At 39.5% G+C, this 13,216-nt stretch overlaps 1 protein-coding gene across 2 annotated transcripts in view; it reads right to left on the bottom strand.

Annotated features, from left to right (window-relative positions):
- Window positions 1–13,216, bottom strand: part of asic1c (acid-sensing (proton-gated) ion channel 1c) — a 78,676-nt gene that overhangs the window by 21,162 nt on the left and 44,298 nt on the right. Inside the window, exon 1 of one of the 2 annotated variants that reach the window (XM_017042564.2) lies at window positions 9,189–10,885. The exons of the other annotated variant lie outside the window; for it this stretch is intronic. Within the exon in view, the coding sequence (XP_016898053.1) occupies window positions 9,189–9,713 (525 nt within the window). The 5' untranslated portion in view covers window positions 9,714–10,885. Of the gene's footprint in view, window positions 1–9,188; window positions 10,886–13,216 lie in introns of those variants that run through there. 2 annotated transcript variants of the gene reach the window in all.

Raw genomic sequence — 13,216 nt, 5'->3', positions numbered from 1 at the left:
AAAATGGAATGATTATAATATTAATAATCTTAAAATACCAATAAAGAATCACAGACAGTGCTTTCCCATCCTAAGTGTTATGATGAGATTTAAAAAAAGGGGGGGGGGGGGGGATTGAAGTTTGAATCGAAACAGATCTCCACTGAACACATTCAGACAGACCAAGGACAGAGAATAGCAGGGAGCAAAAATATTGAGTTTAAAATGGATGTCTCATGGTTAGAAGTTAGGAAACGTTTCCAGACTCTGTTTGTTCCCTGGGCAAAAACCTCTACAGTAACTGTGTGGATGCAGCCTCCTCAGCAGCTGCTGAAGATTATGTGTGCGTTGCGGCACCTTTTTCTTAGAACTTTGTTTGAACCTTACTTATGAAGGAGAACGTGGCTTTAAGGGTAAAGCTCTGTAGCATTTTAGTTCTAAGAAAAGGGAAGAGAACAAACGGCAGTGTGTTTTAAAATGATCAGTGAAATAATGACTGGCAGGTGAGTAAACGTCTCCAACAAAGGCGCCTTATTACACTTGGTTAACCAGCCGTTCCACATATTGACCAGCTGCATTGATTTCCTTTATTCCCTGCTCCTGTGAACTGCGTCAACAGATATGAGGCTCAGTGCTGAGGCGCTGCTGAGTTAATTGCTCCAGCTCATTTGTTCTATACAAACGCAGCTCTGCACAGTTGTGGAGCGGAAGGTTTTCTCCGTCTCTAAGTTCCTTGTAGTCAGCAGTTTGAACTGGGGAGCAATTTCATTACTCCCTGACTCTGAGAGGTTACACACGGGAAATGCATGACAATCACCATTAGTCTTTTTAATGTGTGCCTTTAGTCTTTACTAGAACACTGTCCACACTTTCTCTCAATCACTGCCTTTATCTGTGTGTAACCAGCAGCCACACACACATGCTAATTACCAGATGGGATTTATTTAATGCAGAGAATCAATGTAGTGATGGAATCATAAAGGGTTAATGGTAAAAAGAAAAGTCTGTTATTCTGTGGTCAACAGAATACGATATAAACATTGGTCACAAAAGGGCAGTGCTTCAAACATGTCAACACTAAGAAAAAAAGAAATGTTTTCAGCACTGTGTTGCCAAGATGTCTATGATGTTGTATGTCAAAGTTTGTTTTGTTTTTTTTAATTTTGAAAATTGCACAAGTAGCTCTGTCTCTGACATTATAAACTGGCTCAGTTCACACCCTTGACTATGTATTGGAAAATCCTTCACATTAATTGCCACATCCAACAGCTGTCAACATATTTTATCAACAAACATAAAAGAAGAAAAATATGTTTTTCTACTCTGAGCTAATTGAAATATATGGTAATCCAATATGGCGACCCCACAGACGACCCATTGATTAACACAGGCTCTGTATAAATATCACAGGGCCATCAGTAAAATGAATTAAACTGGTGTTTCTATAATAACATTTGTGTCACTGTTGTACTATTCTGATGCCTATTTTAGTAGTTACTAACTTATTTTCCTATTTTTGTCTCATCTCTTGTCTTTATTTCATGTCTTTTCTGGCTTTATGCTTTGTTTTCTATTGATTTGGCTTTTTACTACAGTATCTGGACTAATTCATTTAGTTAGATTTGCAATAGCCATGCTGATATATTTTATATTATACATGTTATAAATGGGCAGTTTACATGTTTTTACCTGAAGAGATAAACAATAGAATATTTTAAATACTAGTTGTTTTAATTACTACAAACATTCAGTAAATGAATTTAATGTTCAGTATCGCTGCATCAAAGTGCATCAGGTGTCGTCGACATTTAGCATGTCTGCCTTGGATGATATTATCTGTCTTTAATCAAACATATAAGAGTTTTAAAGCTGCCATACTAGAGTCATACTAGAGGCAGCAACTCTACAAGACCAGGAATTCTTTACATTCCTTCTATTACTGTGTGAATGGCTCGACAATATACCGGTCAAAGGCCTGAGTATTTCCCAGAGACTCTGAAATCCAAAAGAAAGTTTTCCAATCTGGTGCAACACTGTGCAATCATGCAGCTGCATTACACCGCAGCGTTGAGGAACTCCTGAAATAAAACAGCCATTGCTCTTCAGTCTGGATACATTTCAAAAACGGTTATTTGCCAAATCGTCATTAAATTATTCAAATAAAGCATCAACACCCAACACAGGTCTGCAATTAGAAAGGATACAAAGAGCTGAGAGCAAACGCTGACGATTTCCTTCTCTAACCTCCTCATTGAAAAGACATTCACACACTGCTATTGTTCTTCTGCTAAGACGACAAACACATTTCATCTGTGACTCTGGGTTGCAGCCTGTAATTAGACCAGAATAGAACCCATCACATTGAGATGAGGAGCTGATTGCAGCGTGATGAAAGACAGACGTGAGCCTATTTAAAGACGTATTTATTTATTATTAATTTTAATTATTTTCCTAACATATGACTCTAAGAGCGTCTGTAAATGACTGTCTCTCCTTGATGTCAGAGCCATGTTAACCCCCTGAGGTCTCATTAGAGGAGGAGAAGTTTAAAGTGAGTTAAGGGAAGAAGAGAAGAGATCCTTCAAGGCTCAGTGAAAATGCTCAGCACCGAACCCGATCCTGGCAGCAATTAAATGTGCATCAGAAACAGACCAGAGCTGCAGACAAAGACGCAGGTTGTTAAAAAATAAAATAATAAATTAAATTACCCATTGGCCCTTGTTAAAAACAGACTCTTTAAAAATACTTTCATCTAAAAAACACCTGATCTGAGATACACTGACTCACCACTGCCATCCGCTGCATGTTAATGCAATATCTGATTAGCCAATCACATCAAAGCAACTCAACTCATTAGGCATATACAATAGATAAACTCTCTTCTTTTGTAGTTTCACGTACTTCACATTAAATTTCCTGCCATTAAAAACAGAAAAATGTTGACAATACTGCAGATACTGAGTATTAGGTACTAGGTTTCCCAAAGAAGGGGCTGGAAAATGCATATTGTGTGTGTGTTCAGAATACATCATTAACAACTGTTTTATTTAAGATAATAGATATAATATTTAACATTTTTCATATTAACATTTCTTGAACAAATATACCATAGTAGTATTATATGCTGTTGGTAATATTGGTGTTTAATCAGTACATATCACCTTTTAATAATTACAACCTGAATAAATATGGCTGAGCTTTTTTTTGTGTTAGTATTCCATATAAATCAGCAGTGAGCTCTGGATTTTTACTGGACTTAGTTGAAATTCAGCAGGTCAGACTGAGATATACACAATTACTTGACTGGAGTCTCTCAGACGTCCCACAGCTCAGGTCCAGGTAAGAATCCTTTAAACTGTGATATAGTAACAAGGACTCTTGGAAACAAACAAAATAATTAAACAACTAAAATAAAATAGAATAATTAGGTGGGTGCACAAGGTTTGTCTTAGCAGAGGGAGACATCTGGTGGCCTGTTTGAAAACCACCCTCAGAACCAGCACCACTGCCACTTTATATGCTGACAGAGTAACGCAAGGAAGCAAGGATTTGGTAAGACCTGCACTGAATTATTCCATGTAAAATTAATTTGAAAAAAAAAAAACCTGAACTATTGGGATGTACTTCAAAAGATCAATAAACAGGTGAATTAATGTAGGTTTTACACAAAACTTCTTAAAAAAAGTAATACATTTTTAAGCTGCAACAGCAGCTGTGTGTTATTTCTTTCAGGCTCAGTAATGGAACGGGCAGAAACAGGAGGCGAGTGTTTCCTTCCACAATCTACAGTTGTTAACATCTCTGACACAGCATGTACTGTATATGCCCTCCTGGCTGAGCGGGTGCAGAGCAGATGCAGCAGCAGCAGCCTGAATCAATAACAAACAGATGCCGCTGGCTACACCTGCCCTCTTTCTTCCTGTTTCATTCCAGGCAGATTCCAAGTCAAAAACATAGGTGTGCTGTCACTCAGGCTTTCAGTCCACCGCCTGCAGTCACACTCAGATAAAGTCACTGCTCACCACTACTTTCATTTGCAACCATTTTTTTTTTTTTTTTGCAAACCCTCATCTTGTTTTCACAGCTGGGGGCTTGTTAATCTATTTTGTGTGCTTTCCCAGAAATTAAGCCAAGTAAGCACTTGCCAGAAGCCTAAAGTACCATCCAGAAACAACTCTGAACACCGATTTGTTTTTTGTCATATGAACATTATTATAATTTCAAACAAATTGTGTCTGTATATACATATGGGGAGACATATATGTGTGTGTATATATACATATATATGTTAAGGTAAGTAATATGATAATCATAGCTATAAATGTTGCAGCTATGTCTTAAAAATGGAACAGAACCTCTACTGTACTCTGTGTTTTATAATAAATCGAGCCCAGTGCCATATTCAAATGTATAGTATTTATTTTAAACCGTTCACAGTGCAGTTTCTAAAAGCCTTTGTGATCCTTTTCTTTTGATTAATGATATCTAGACAAATTTAATAAGTGGAAATAAAATTGAAATGACTTGAAAAAATAGTCTGTGCAGTACCTGCGGGGAAACAATAGGGGACGTGAACTCCCAGTTACAGACCTCAGGTATAAACCATTAACATTAGGTTTAAATTAAAAGATTAGATTAGTATCAAATAACAATGTTGTACTTGAGCCACTAAAGGTTTAGTGCATCACTGCATTTCTACTACGCCCTAAAAAATCATATAGATCATTAACATAATTACATTTACATTCAGAATCTTCTACCGTTTTGAACGCGTGTGTCACATCTGGCTTTCCCTGAACAGTGACACACAATGTTGAAGGAAATCTCAGGTTACGTGAAAGGAGATATCAGTACAATACTGGAATATGTGAGATGCTGCCTTCATTGGCTAAGAGTGGAGAATATGGATTACAGGGACCATTAGTAGGAAAACAGTCTAAAAATAGCTGAGCGATATATGATCAAGATCCAAAGGACACGTGGAGTGAAACCTGCCAATCTCTTGGCTGTTTCTTTTCAATCAAATAAAAATGATCATTCTGAACAGGTAGAATTATTGCCCTTTTCTGTAGCGGGTGCCAGAAAGATGCTTATCTACAGCATGACATAATGACAGTATTGGTTTTGGACGGAGCCACGACTGTGTTTGGTGTCTCCACCTAACAAGCTAATTAACTTAAGAGGTTCCGTCAACTGGCACCTCCGATGTCTGCCTTTGGCAGCAGCTGCTGCCCCGCCCCCATGTGCAAGTCAGCGAAAAGCGTCGGTGCACAGCGCTCCGTTATGAATTTCTTTACTGCTGCTCTTCAGTGTCATTGATCAGGCTGCCAATACTGCACTTACAGTAACGCTGGCTCCCACAGTGGCCTTTAGTGACACTGAGTAATGGAACAGACACAGGAGGCATTTGCTATTTGGCCTGTCATCCACACACTAACACACACACACACACGCGGCTCCACATTCACTTCATTGTTTACACAGTGGAGCTTTATTTCAGCCCACTCCTCCCACCTCATGCCATAAGCAGCACATTTTTTCACACACACACAGACACACAACTCCCATCTACCAAAGCTTCCAGTTGTGCATCACTGATCTGGCTTGGATCCGACACAGGCTGAATCACGACGACAGTGTCAGTCTTAGGCTAAATCCTGGTGCCACCTCAATTTAAACACAGCTCAGCCTCCTCCTTCTCCATCTCCTCCTCCCTCTCTTTGATTTCCTCCTGCTCTCAGCTCTCTACTTCCACTCTAAAAGTCTTGCTTATCACTCGCTCTCCATCTTTCTTGTATAAACCACTGCACCCTTGATTCCTCAGCTTTCACACTGTCTTTGTCTGCATCTACAGACTCATTTCTGCTCAGGTCTGACAATCGATCCTCCCTGTGTCTCTGCTCTCCAAAGCCAACTTCAGCTTCCCTGCTGCACAGGATGGAGACCCCCCTACCCCCCGCCACCACATCCTGGCTCTGGTTTGCCAGACCTTGCAAAAAATAAAAAACCCTACTGCACCGACAGACAGACCATAATGTAATATTAACAAGGATCAAGGTTTCAACACGGGCTGATATCTTCACAGGAAGTTCAATCATAAAGCGTGGTATTGACAGTAAATGGATGAAGGTGATGGGATCAGATGCCTTCACTGGCCCTGACTAACCAAAGCTCTGCACTGCTGGTCGATAGAAATGATATTACAGCAACCTCTGCATGCATCCTGCATATACACACTGACACATGATTTATGTCCCCAGAGCACTTTTACAGGTTTAATCCACAGCAGTGTTACAGGGTGTTTATGTTTGAGTGTAAATGAGCCAATCAATCACACACTGAAACTAGACGTTGAAGTAATTGCAAATGTCAGTAAATATCTATGCATATACAGTATGTGTACGTTACATTCATTTTCTGACTTTTTACTTGTAATAAAAGCCTAAAGGTTTAGTGTAATATCATGTCACAGTCTTGGATATTTAAAACTATTTTCAAATACTGAAAAATATTCTGACTAAAAGCTTTGCTAATTAGATTTGCTAAATAATTTATTATTTATGTACATAAATTTACATGATTTTTCTTGTACTTATGTACATGACAAATGTAGAATACTACAACGTGAAATAATCAAAGACATACTCAGTAAACATTATTCAAAAATTTAATTAATTGTTGATTTTTCCTCTAAAATTGGGGAAAAAAATCCTTTATTGATTTAAGGTTTGGTTTAACAAATAGTTTAGTTTGTCTATAAAAAGGTTCTTTTGTATGGAAAATGGCTGAGATTTCTGCAGAAGTGTTCAAGGCTATCCTTCTGTGTGTATTTATAGAACAGGCGAGACATTTTCCAGCATTTACCATCTGCCAAGCCTTTACTATCAGAGACGTGTTCTTCTCCACTGAGTTTTTGGCATTCTCTCCTCCAAAATATTTCATTAATTTATGCAGGAGGAATAATTGCACTGGAGGGCCTGATATTTCCTTCCTTACATCCCCGTTCTGCACCGGCATCCAGCTCATTAGTTGAAGCATCTGGTCTTTCCCGTCACTGAAGGCGCACGACAAAGATTGAAATATCACACAATATGCTGAGTTCTGGGGGGAGAATACATAACAATCCTCTGTTTGAGGATATCTGTCTATTTAAAGTGGTCCGAATGAAAAAAAGGGTCAATGTTGCAGTGGAGCTGTTTAAATGAATAATGAATATATTTCCTCTCATTTTCCCACATTCATTTCCCCAAATGTTAGACATTGTCTGGGTCTTGTGTGTAAGTCATTTTCAGTATATGATGAGTAATTTCAAACCCGTCACATCTCACAGCTCCTGTGAGAGACCTGCCTGTGAGCCTTCCACCGAACGATTATCAGGCCAGGGAGAGGGAATTCAGGCACCTCCATGAATCTTTAATTAGTCTCCTCTATAGTTAGGGCCTCAGAGCCTCTCCAGTTTCTGACATTTAGCTGATTTTTTGCCCTTTGTGCACAGGGACGTGAACGAGCCAAGGTCATTTGACTGACTACAGCGATATCAAAATCCGCCTTGTTTTGCTAAAAAAATTTTTGGGACACCAGTCAACGCTGGTGCAGCCATTTTATATTAAACTCTGATTTTCATAGAAAACATAGTCAAGTATGAGTTAATTAATCAAACATTATTTTTGAGTAGTTATTTACAGGCAAAATAAGGCGTTAAAAATGATGCATTTAATGAACTCGATCTCAGTTTTTGCACTTTTGGCACACTGTGTTGCTGAGCCAAAGAAATTTAACAAGGTGCTTTGAGAGACGTCAGCACTAAAGAAAGTTGGAAATGCAAGACAAAACCAGCTTCTTGTGCAGGAAGTTTTTCTTTTCATTTTACAGCTTAGCTGGGAGAATGGTTTGGTGAAAATTAAGCAAACAAAAAGTTTTCCCAGCAGCACATTAAGCTTACACTTTACACCTTAATGTTAGCTACAACAATCCTGGTACAGGCAAATGGTGTTGCCAGCCCACAATGACAAGTGTAAAAATATAAATATGAATACTATAGCTGCATTTCCACAATGCATTTTTTTGAATGTAGTACACAGTTAAAAATGTATAGATAAATATGAATAAAAAACAATTCTGTCACATATATATTTGTGGTTAATCATGATCAGTTAATTCAAATCTGTATTTTGATTATCTTCTCATTTATGTACCACTTCTAGTTAAAGTAGTTAAAGTATACATTACGCCTGATCTAACTGCTATGGTTCTAACTTGAGCACCATCTGTCCGTGCAGTGTGACATTCCCATCTTGGAGCTGAACTTTCATCATACAAATCAATGGCCCATTTCATGGAAACACAATCCTTCCCCTGTCTCTGCAGCAGGACGATTGAATTCCACACAAATACTGCTGACATGCTTTTATTCACAAAGAATGTGAATTTAAAAAGAAATAGCAAAAACTCCTTGGGGTCAGATGTATAATCAGTATAATATTTAGAGCAACCAGAGTTGACAATTTAAAAGCCCTACTGTAACCGAAAACATGTTCCTTTAAAGAACACGTGTTTACTTCAATACTCAACATCAGGTGAGTTTTGCTGAACTGCACATCTCTCCTCTGTAGTTCTCAGGTTCAGTGAACATTTTAGAGAAGTAACGACCCAAATGACAAATGACTTGCAGTCATCGGGAGTTAAGAATTTGGACAGAGGGAAACTACTGGCATCACATTAAAAAGAGATATTGTGCTTCTTTAAGCACTGGCTGAAGTAAACAGAGATAAAACACTGCTGCGACCCCTCCCTGAGCATCCCTCTACTCCTTATTCTCCACAGAGCTCCTAAATCTTCACACAATCATGGTATTAATTATTTAAATAAAAGCTGATGTTAAAGGACCATTACCGAGAAAGCACTGAGAAATGATGACATAAGTGTACTGTCTCTCCCCTAATGATGACCGATGTGGACGTGCTAATCTCATCCTGGCAATGCTCGCAGCCATTCCTCCTACAGCTGGTCTCAATTTCACTGAGGACAGGATTTGGGAAAATTCAAGATCAGACTAACAAGATGTCTTCATACAAACTGAAGTATTCTGAAGTACAATATATGACATATCACATCCACTATCAGGGCAGGGCAGGGCATCAAAAGTGTTTGTTTGTGAAGATACACACTGATTTTCACCCTGAGGCTAGACTCCGAGGAGCCGTACTCACTGTAGTGAAATTCTCTGGACCGCAGTCCTTGCCTCTGTATTTACAGTCGAGCAGCATTTCGTCGATGTTGTGGCTGGTTCTCTGCACAAACTCCAGCATGTTGAAGGTCTTGCTGGGGAAGAACTTGCTGTTGTCTGTGGGCTGCCCTAACGCGGCCATGAAGTCATCGAAGTCGCTCTGCTCCACACCCAGGAGCCCGGCCATCCAGAAGATGTCGTTCCTGCGAATCTGTGACTTCCGAAAGCTGTTGTAGTTGCACATGGTTATTGCGGGGAAGTACATGACCGGACTGTCCATCTCATCCAAAAGGGTGACATGGGGATACTGGTAATACTCGATGACACGATCGGCCACTTGGTAGAGGAAGATGGACAGGGACGAACAGAATGCAGTAGCCCAGAGTAAGCGTCTGAAAGTCACTCCACCGGGCAGGAAGATGTGGCTCAGGCCGTGTAGGGTGCAGTTGGCCCCAAACACGGTGATGTCTGATGGTGGACGAGGAGCCTCCTCTTCTGGCGCTCCCATTTTCTCCAGAGTACTTCCAAACAGTGACCTCTGTTTGGAAGAGATGCTCCTGCCACAGCGGTAACCTACCGACTTCCTCTAGAGTAAATGAGCGAAGCAGGCTGGACAAGTAGCTTCCCCGCTGCACTGAAGGGTGGGGAACATGGGTTGGATGTCCAGGGCTTGTGAGTAGCACTGGAGTGTTACGTCAACCAATCCTCTTCAGGATCTTAGAGGGCACATTGGATTGGAGAGATCTGGTTTCATTTGTGAAGTAACACAGCGGGTGGAGGAAAATAGACCAGACAGTGACACAGAGTGAGGCAAATCTGTGCTAAAGTGGCCCTGAAAGCAGCACAAATTCAGGCCAAATTTACAGCTATTTCTACAGCTACTTCCAGGAGTAAAATAAATCTACCAGATACGCGACCAGGCCGACCCCTATTGTGTGGGAATGATGCTGAAAACAAATCTGAAATCCTCAAAGGTTAACAGTTTTTGAGCATATTTCAAATGACAGCACCACACTGCATCAAATTTAGCTCCGTTGGCATGCACAGAACAGGAACAACCTTGAATGACAGTGATAATCTACTGTTTAATCTATCCTTAATGAAACCTTAATTGACAATGTGGTGAAGGGCCAGTGTACTTCTGATTCATTGACCTCATTAAGCTTATTGCAAATGGCCTGAGAATTTCAATGTGGCACAATCACAGACCAGACATTTTCTTGGCTGCGACCATCACTGGAGGTTATCTAGATTTTTTTTTGGGACTATTACAAATACTACAGTGACATAAGTCCAAAAAATAGTCCAAGCGTATGCCTGTGTACTGTATGTATTCAGATTTACTGCACTAAAGTCAGTGAAGAGACCAATAACAACAGATTCAACCTTGGCTAATCACTTTAGTTTGTAACACAAATCAGCCATCCTGCTGCAGCATCCCTATCATGTGTTTTGTAGCAGCATCAAATATTAATGTGCTCCCCTGCATACATTTCAACTCATGGACAGAGGTGTATTTCTGCAGAATGCAGAGGTTATTTCAGGTCTTTCTGATAAAGAAGAACAGAAATCAAACCTGTGCTGGAAACAGAGTCATCCCCAAAGCAGTAAACATAACAAGTAAATAAATAAAAGGATGTTGTGAGGTCTTGGGATGCCACTAATCACCTGTCTTCATCTCATCACCTCTATTTGATTTTGCTATTGTCAACCCACTAATCTGTTTGCACTTTTTTTCCACTTCTTTCCTCCATTTGTCCTCTGTCGTCATAAAACTGCTGTCGTTCTCCGCCACTAATCACCTGTCTTCATCTCATCCTCTCATCCTTAAAATCCATCGTCTTACATCCTGTGACTGGCAGATAAGTGGCAGCCATTGATGGCCAGTTTCCTAGTCACATTTGTGATATTTAATCTTTAAGCTATTCCGGGTCTAAACAGAGAACACAGTTTGCCATTAGACGTATTCAAGGACTGTGCATGATGTCTCAAAAGTAAAAAAGAAAAACTTTGTCGGCCTGAATCTAAGCCGTAGACTGGAACCTTAAAATGAAAAAAGTCACTGGGTTCACAGAATGCTGATTAAGCCTAACAACTCCTCGCTCGGTGTCTAGTTCCAGGAACAACAAAAATACTTTCAGAAGTAGATGAAAAAAGTAATAATAATAGGAAGAAAAAAAGAAAACTTCAGCAGTTTCAGCTTTAGCCCTGAGCTCCAAGTTTAACTGCAAAATACAACCAGACATGTCTGATAGAACGGCTTATTAAAGTCAGTTTTTAGAGGAAGGATTTAGGACACAAACACTGTCGCACTGTGGTAACAAAGTAGCAGTATGTGAGAGTACACGTCCGTCACATCTTACAAGTACAATACAATTTAAGCCGACCCAGAGTGAAGATAAGCACTGTGAAAAAAGACTGTTTTATAACCATTATAGACTTTACACACAAAGTCACCAGAGGTATTTCTATTGCAATCTATGGCCACAAAGAGGATGTTTAAACAACATCAGTCATAAAAATCTGGTCGTATATGAGTTTACATGTCTTTTTTATTGGTTTAAACCATTTTTGATACTTTTCCGATTATGGTATGGTCTTGTTTCCAAGGTTTAGATTTATTAGGATGTCTCTGTGTTTAAAAGTTGCTTTTTCTCATTGCACAATCAAGTCATCAATCAGATGGTTGCACAAGGTCCAAACTGTCAGTTTTTTCCACAAATGCCATTTGTTGAGGTTTACAGTACAGATGAATAACAATGTGGAAAAGCCAGAAAATTGTCAAATATGCTTCACATTTATTGATTTGTTTGCCATGAAATGTTCCCTTTTCTCTGTCTTACAAAAGAAAAACAGTCTGTGCATTTAACTCCAGCAGTGGGCTCCACCACTTTGGTAATGCGCCAAGGGAGCGAGGGAGTGTTGGTGCCTGCTTAACACATGGCAGTCAGGGACCGGGTTTCAAAGCTGCACACCACTGAATACAAGCTGATTTATCACGCTAATGACACACAGTTATTCCTGGGGAAATAAATGTAGCATGGATAAAACAGCATCTATTTCTGCTGAAGCTGCCGTCTCTGTGAGCAACTGTGTGGTTAGAGTCTGACAGAGAGAGAACGGCAGAAGGAGAATATTCTGTTCTCCTGTGACATCTGAAGCCTTATCTGGTCTGAAGGATTTATTTGTGGACCATTCGCAAACCTCATGTCCGAGCTAATAATTAATAAGCAAATAGTAACTAAAGGTTTCAGATGTATATAACAGAAAAGCTCAGATCAGGTCATGTGACAATGCCAAGTACCTACATTTACAAGAACATGGAGCTTTAAACTTTTAACTAATTTCATGCACTGTTTGCTTTGATTTTTACTCTTAAATTATTTATGGGTTTTGAAAAAAAAGTCACCTTTGGTTAAATCTTTCTACAACCATGGTAAATGGGAAAGTGGTGGAAGTGTATTTCTTTAATTAACAGGTTCAGTCTGAGCGTCGTCCCAGCCACAGCTCAATCAATACCCGGTGGATTTTATCCAGCTGCTTAAAGCGAGCTGATGTGCTGCCTTAAGAAATCACTGCCTCAGTTCATCACGGCTCTACTGTGGCATAAAAACGCTGTCTCTCCGTCAGGAACGGGATGGGTTTACTGCAATGTTCTGACACTAAATGTTCCTTCTTATTAGCAATTTGGTTTCCAAACTGTCAGAGTACGACTGGATGTGGGTGGACGTGACAGAGGGACAGTAAAAGGATGCCTTTTTATCATTTTATTTTTACGACCGCTGAAAGGTCACTTCAAGAGGGAAATTATTTAAAACCATCCAAAAATACACAAATTCAATTGAAATACTCCCCAATGTTCTTTAGTTACGTTACAATTACTGTCATACTGTCATATTATGTCTGTATAATTACAGACTCCCTCCACAGAAGGTTAAAGACAAAAATGAGTGATCATTATGTTGCTTTAAAGCAATGTTTTTGGGGGTTTTTTGTGTGTGGAAAAAACAA

Source organism: Cynoglossus semilaevis, chromosome 20 (assembly GCF_000523025.1).
Source record: "Cynoglossus semilaevis isolate Cse_v1.0 chromosome 20, Cse_v1.0, whole genome shotgun sequence".
In the NCBI taxonomy this organism is placed as follows: Eukaryota; Metazoa; Chordata; class Actinopteri; order Pleuronectiformes; family Cynoglossidae; genus Cynoglossus; species Cynoglossus semilaevis.
The sequence above is the reverse complement of the archived record's forward strand: the minus strand, read 5'-3'. Positions and strand labels throughout refer to the sequence as shown.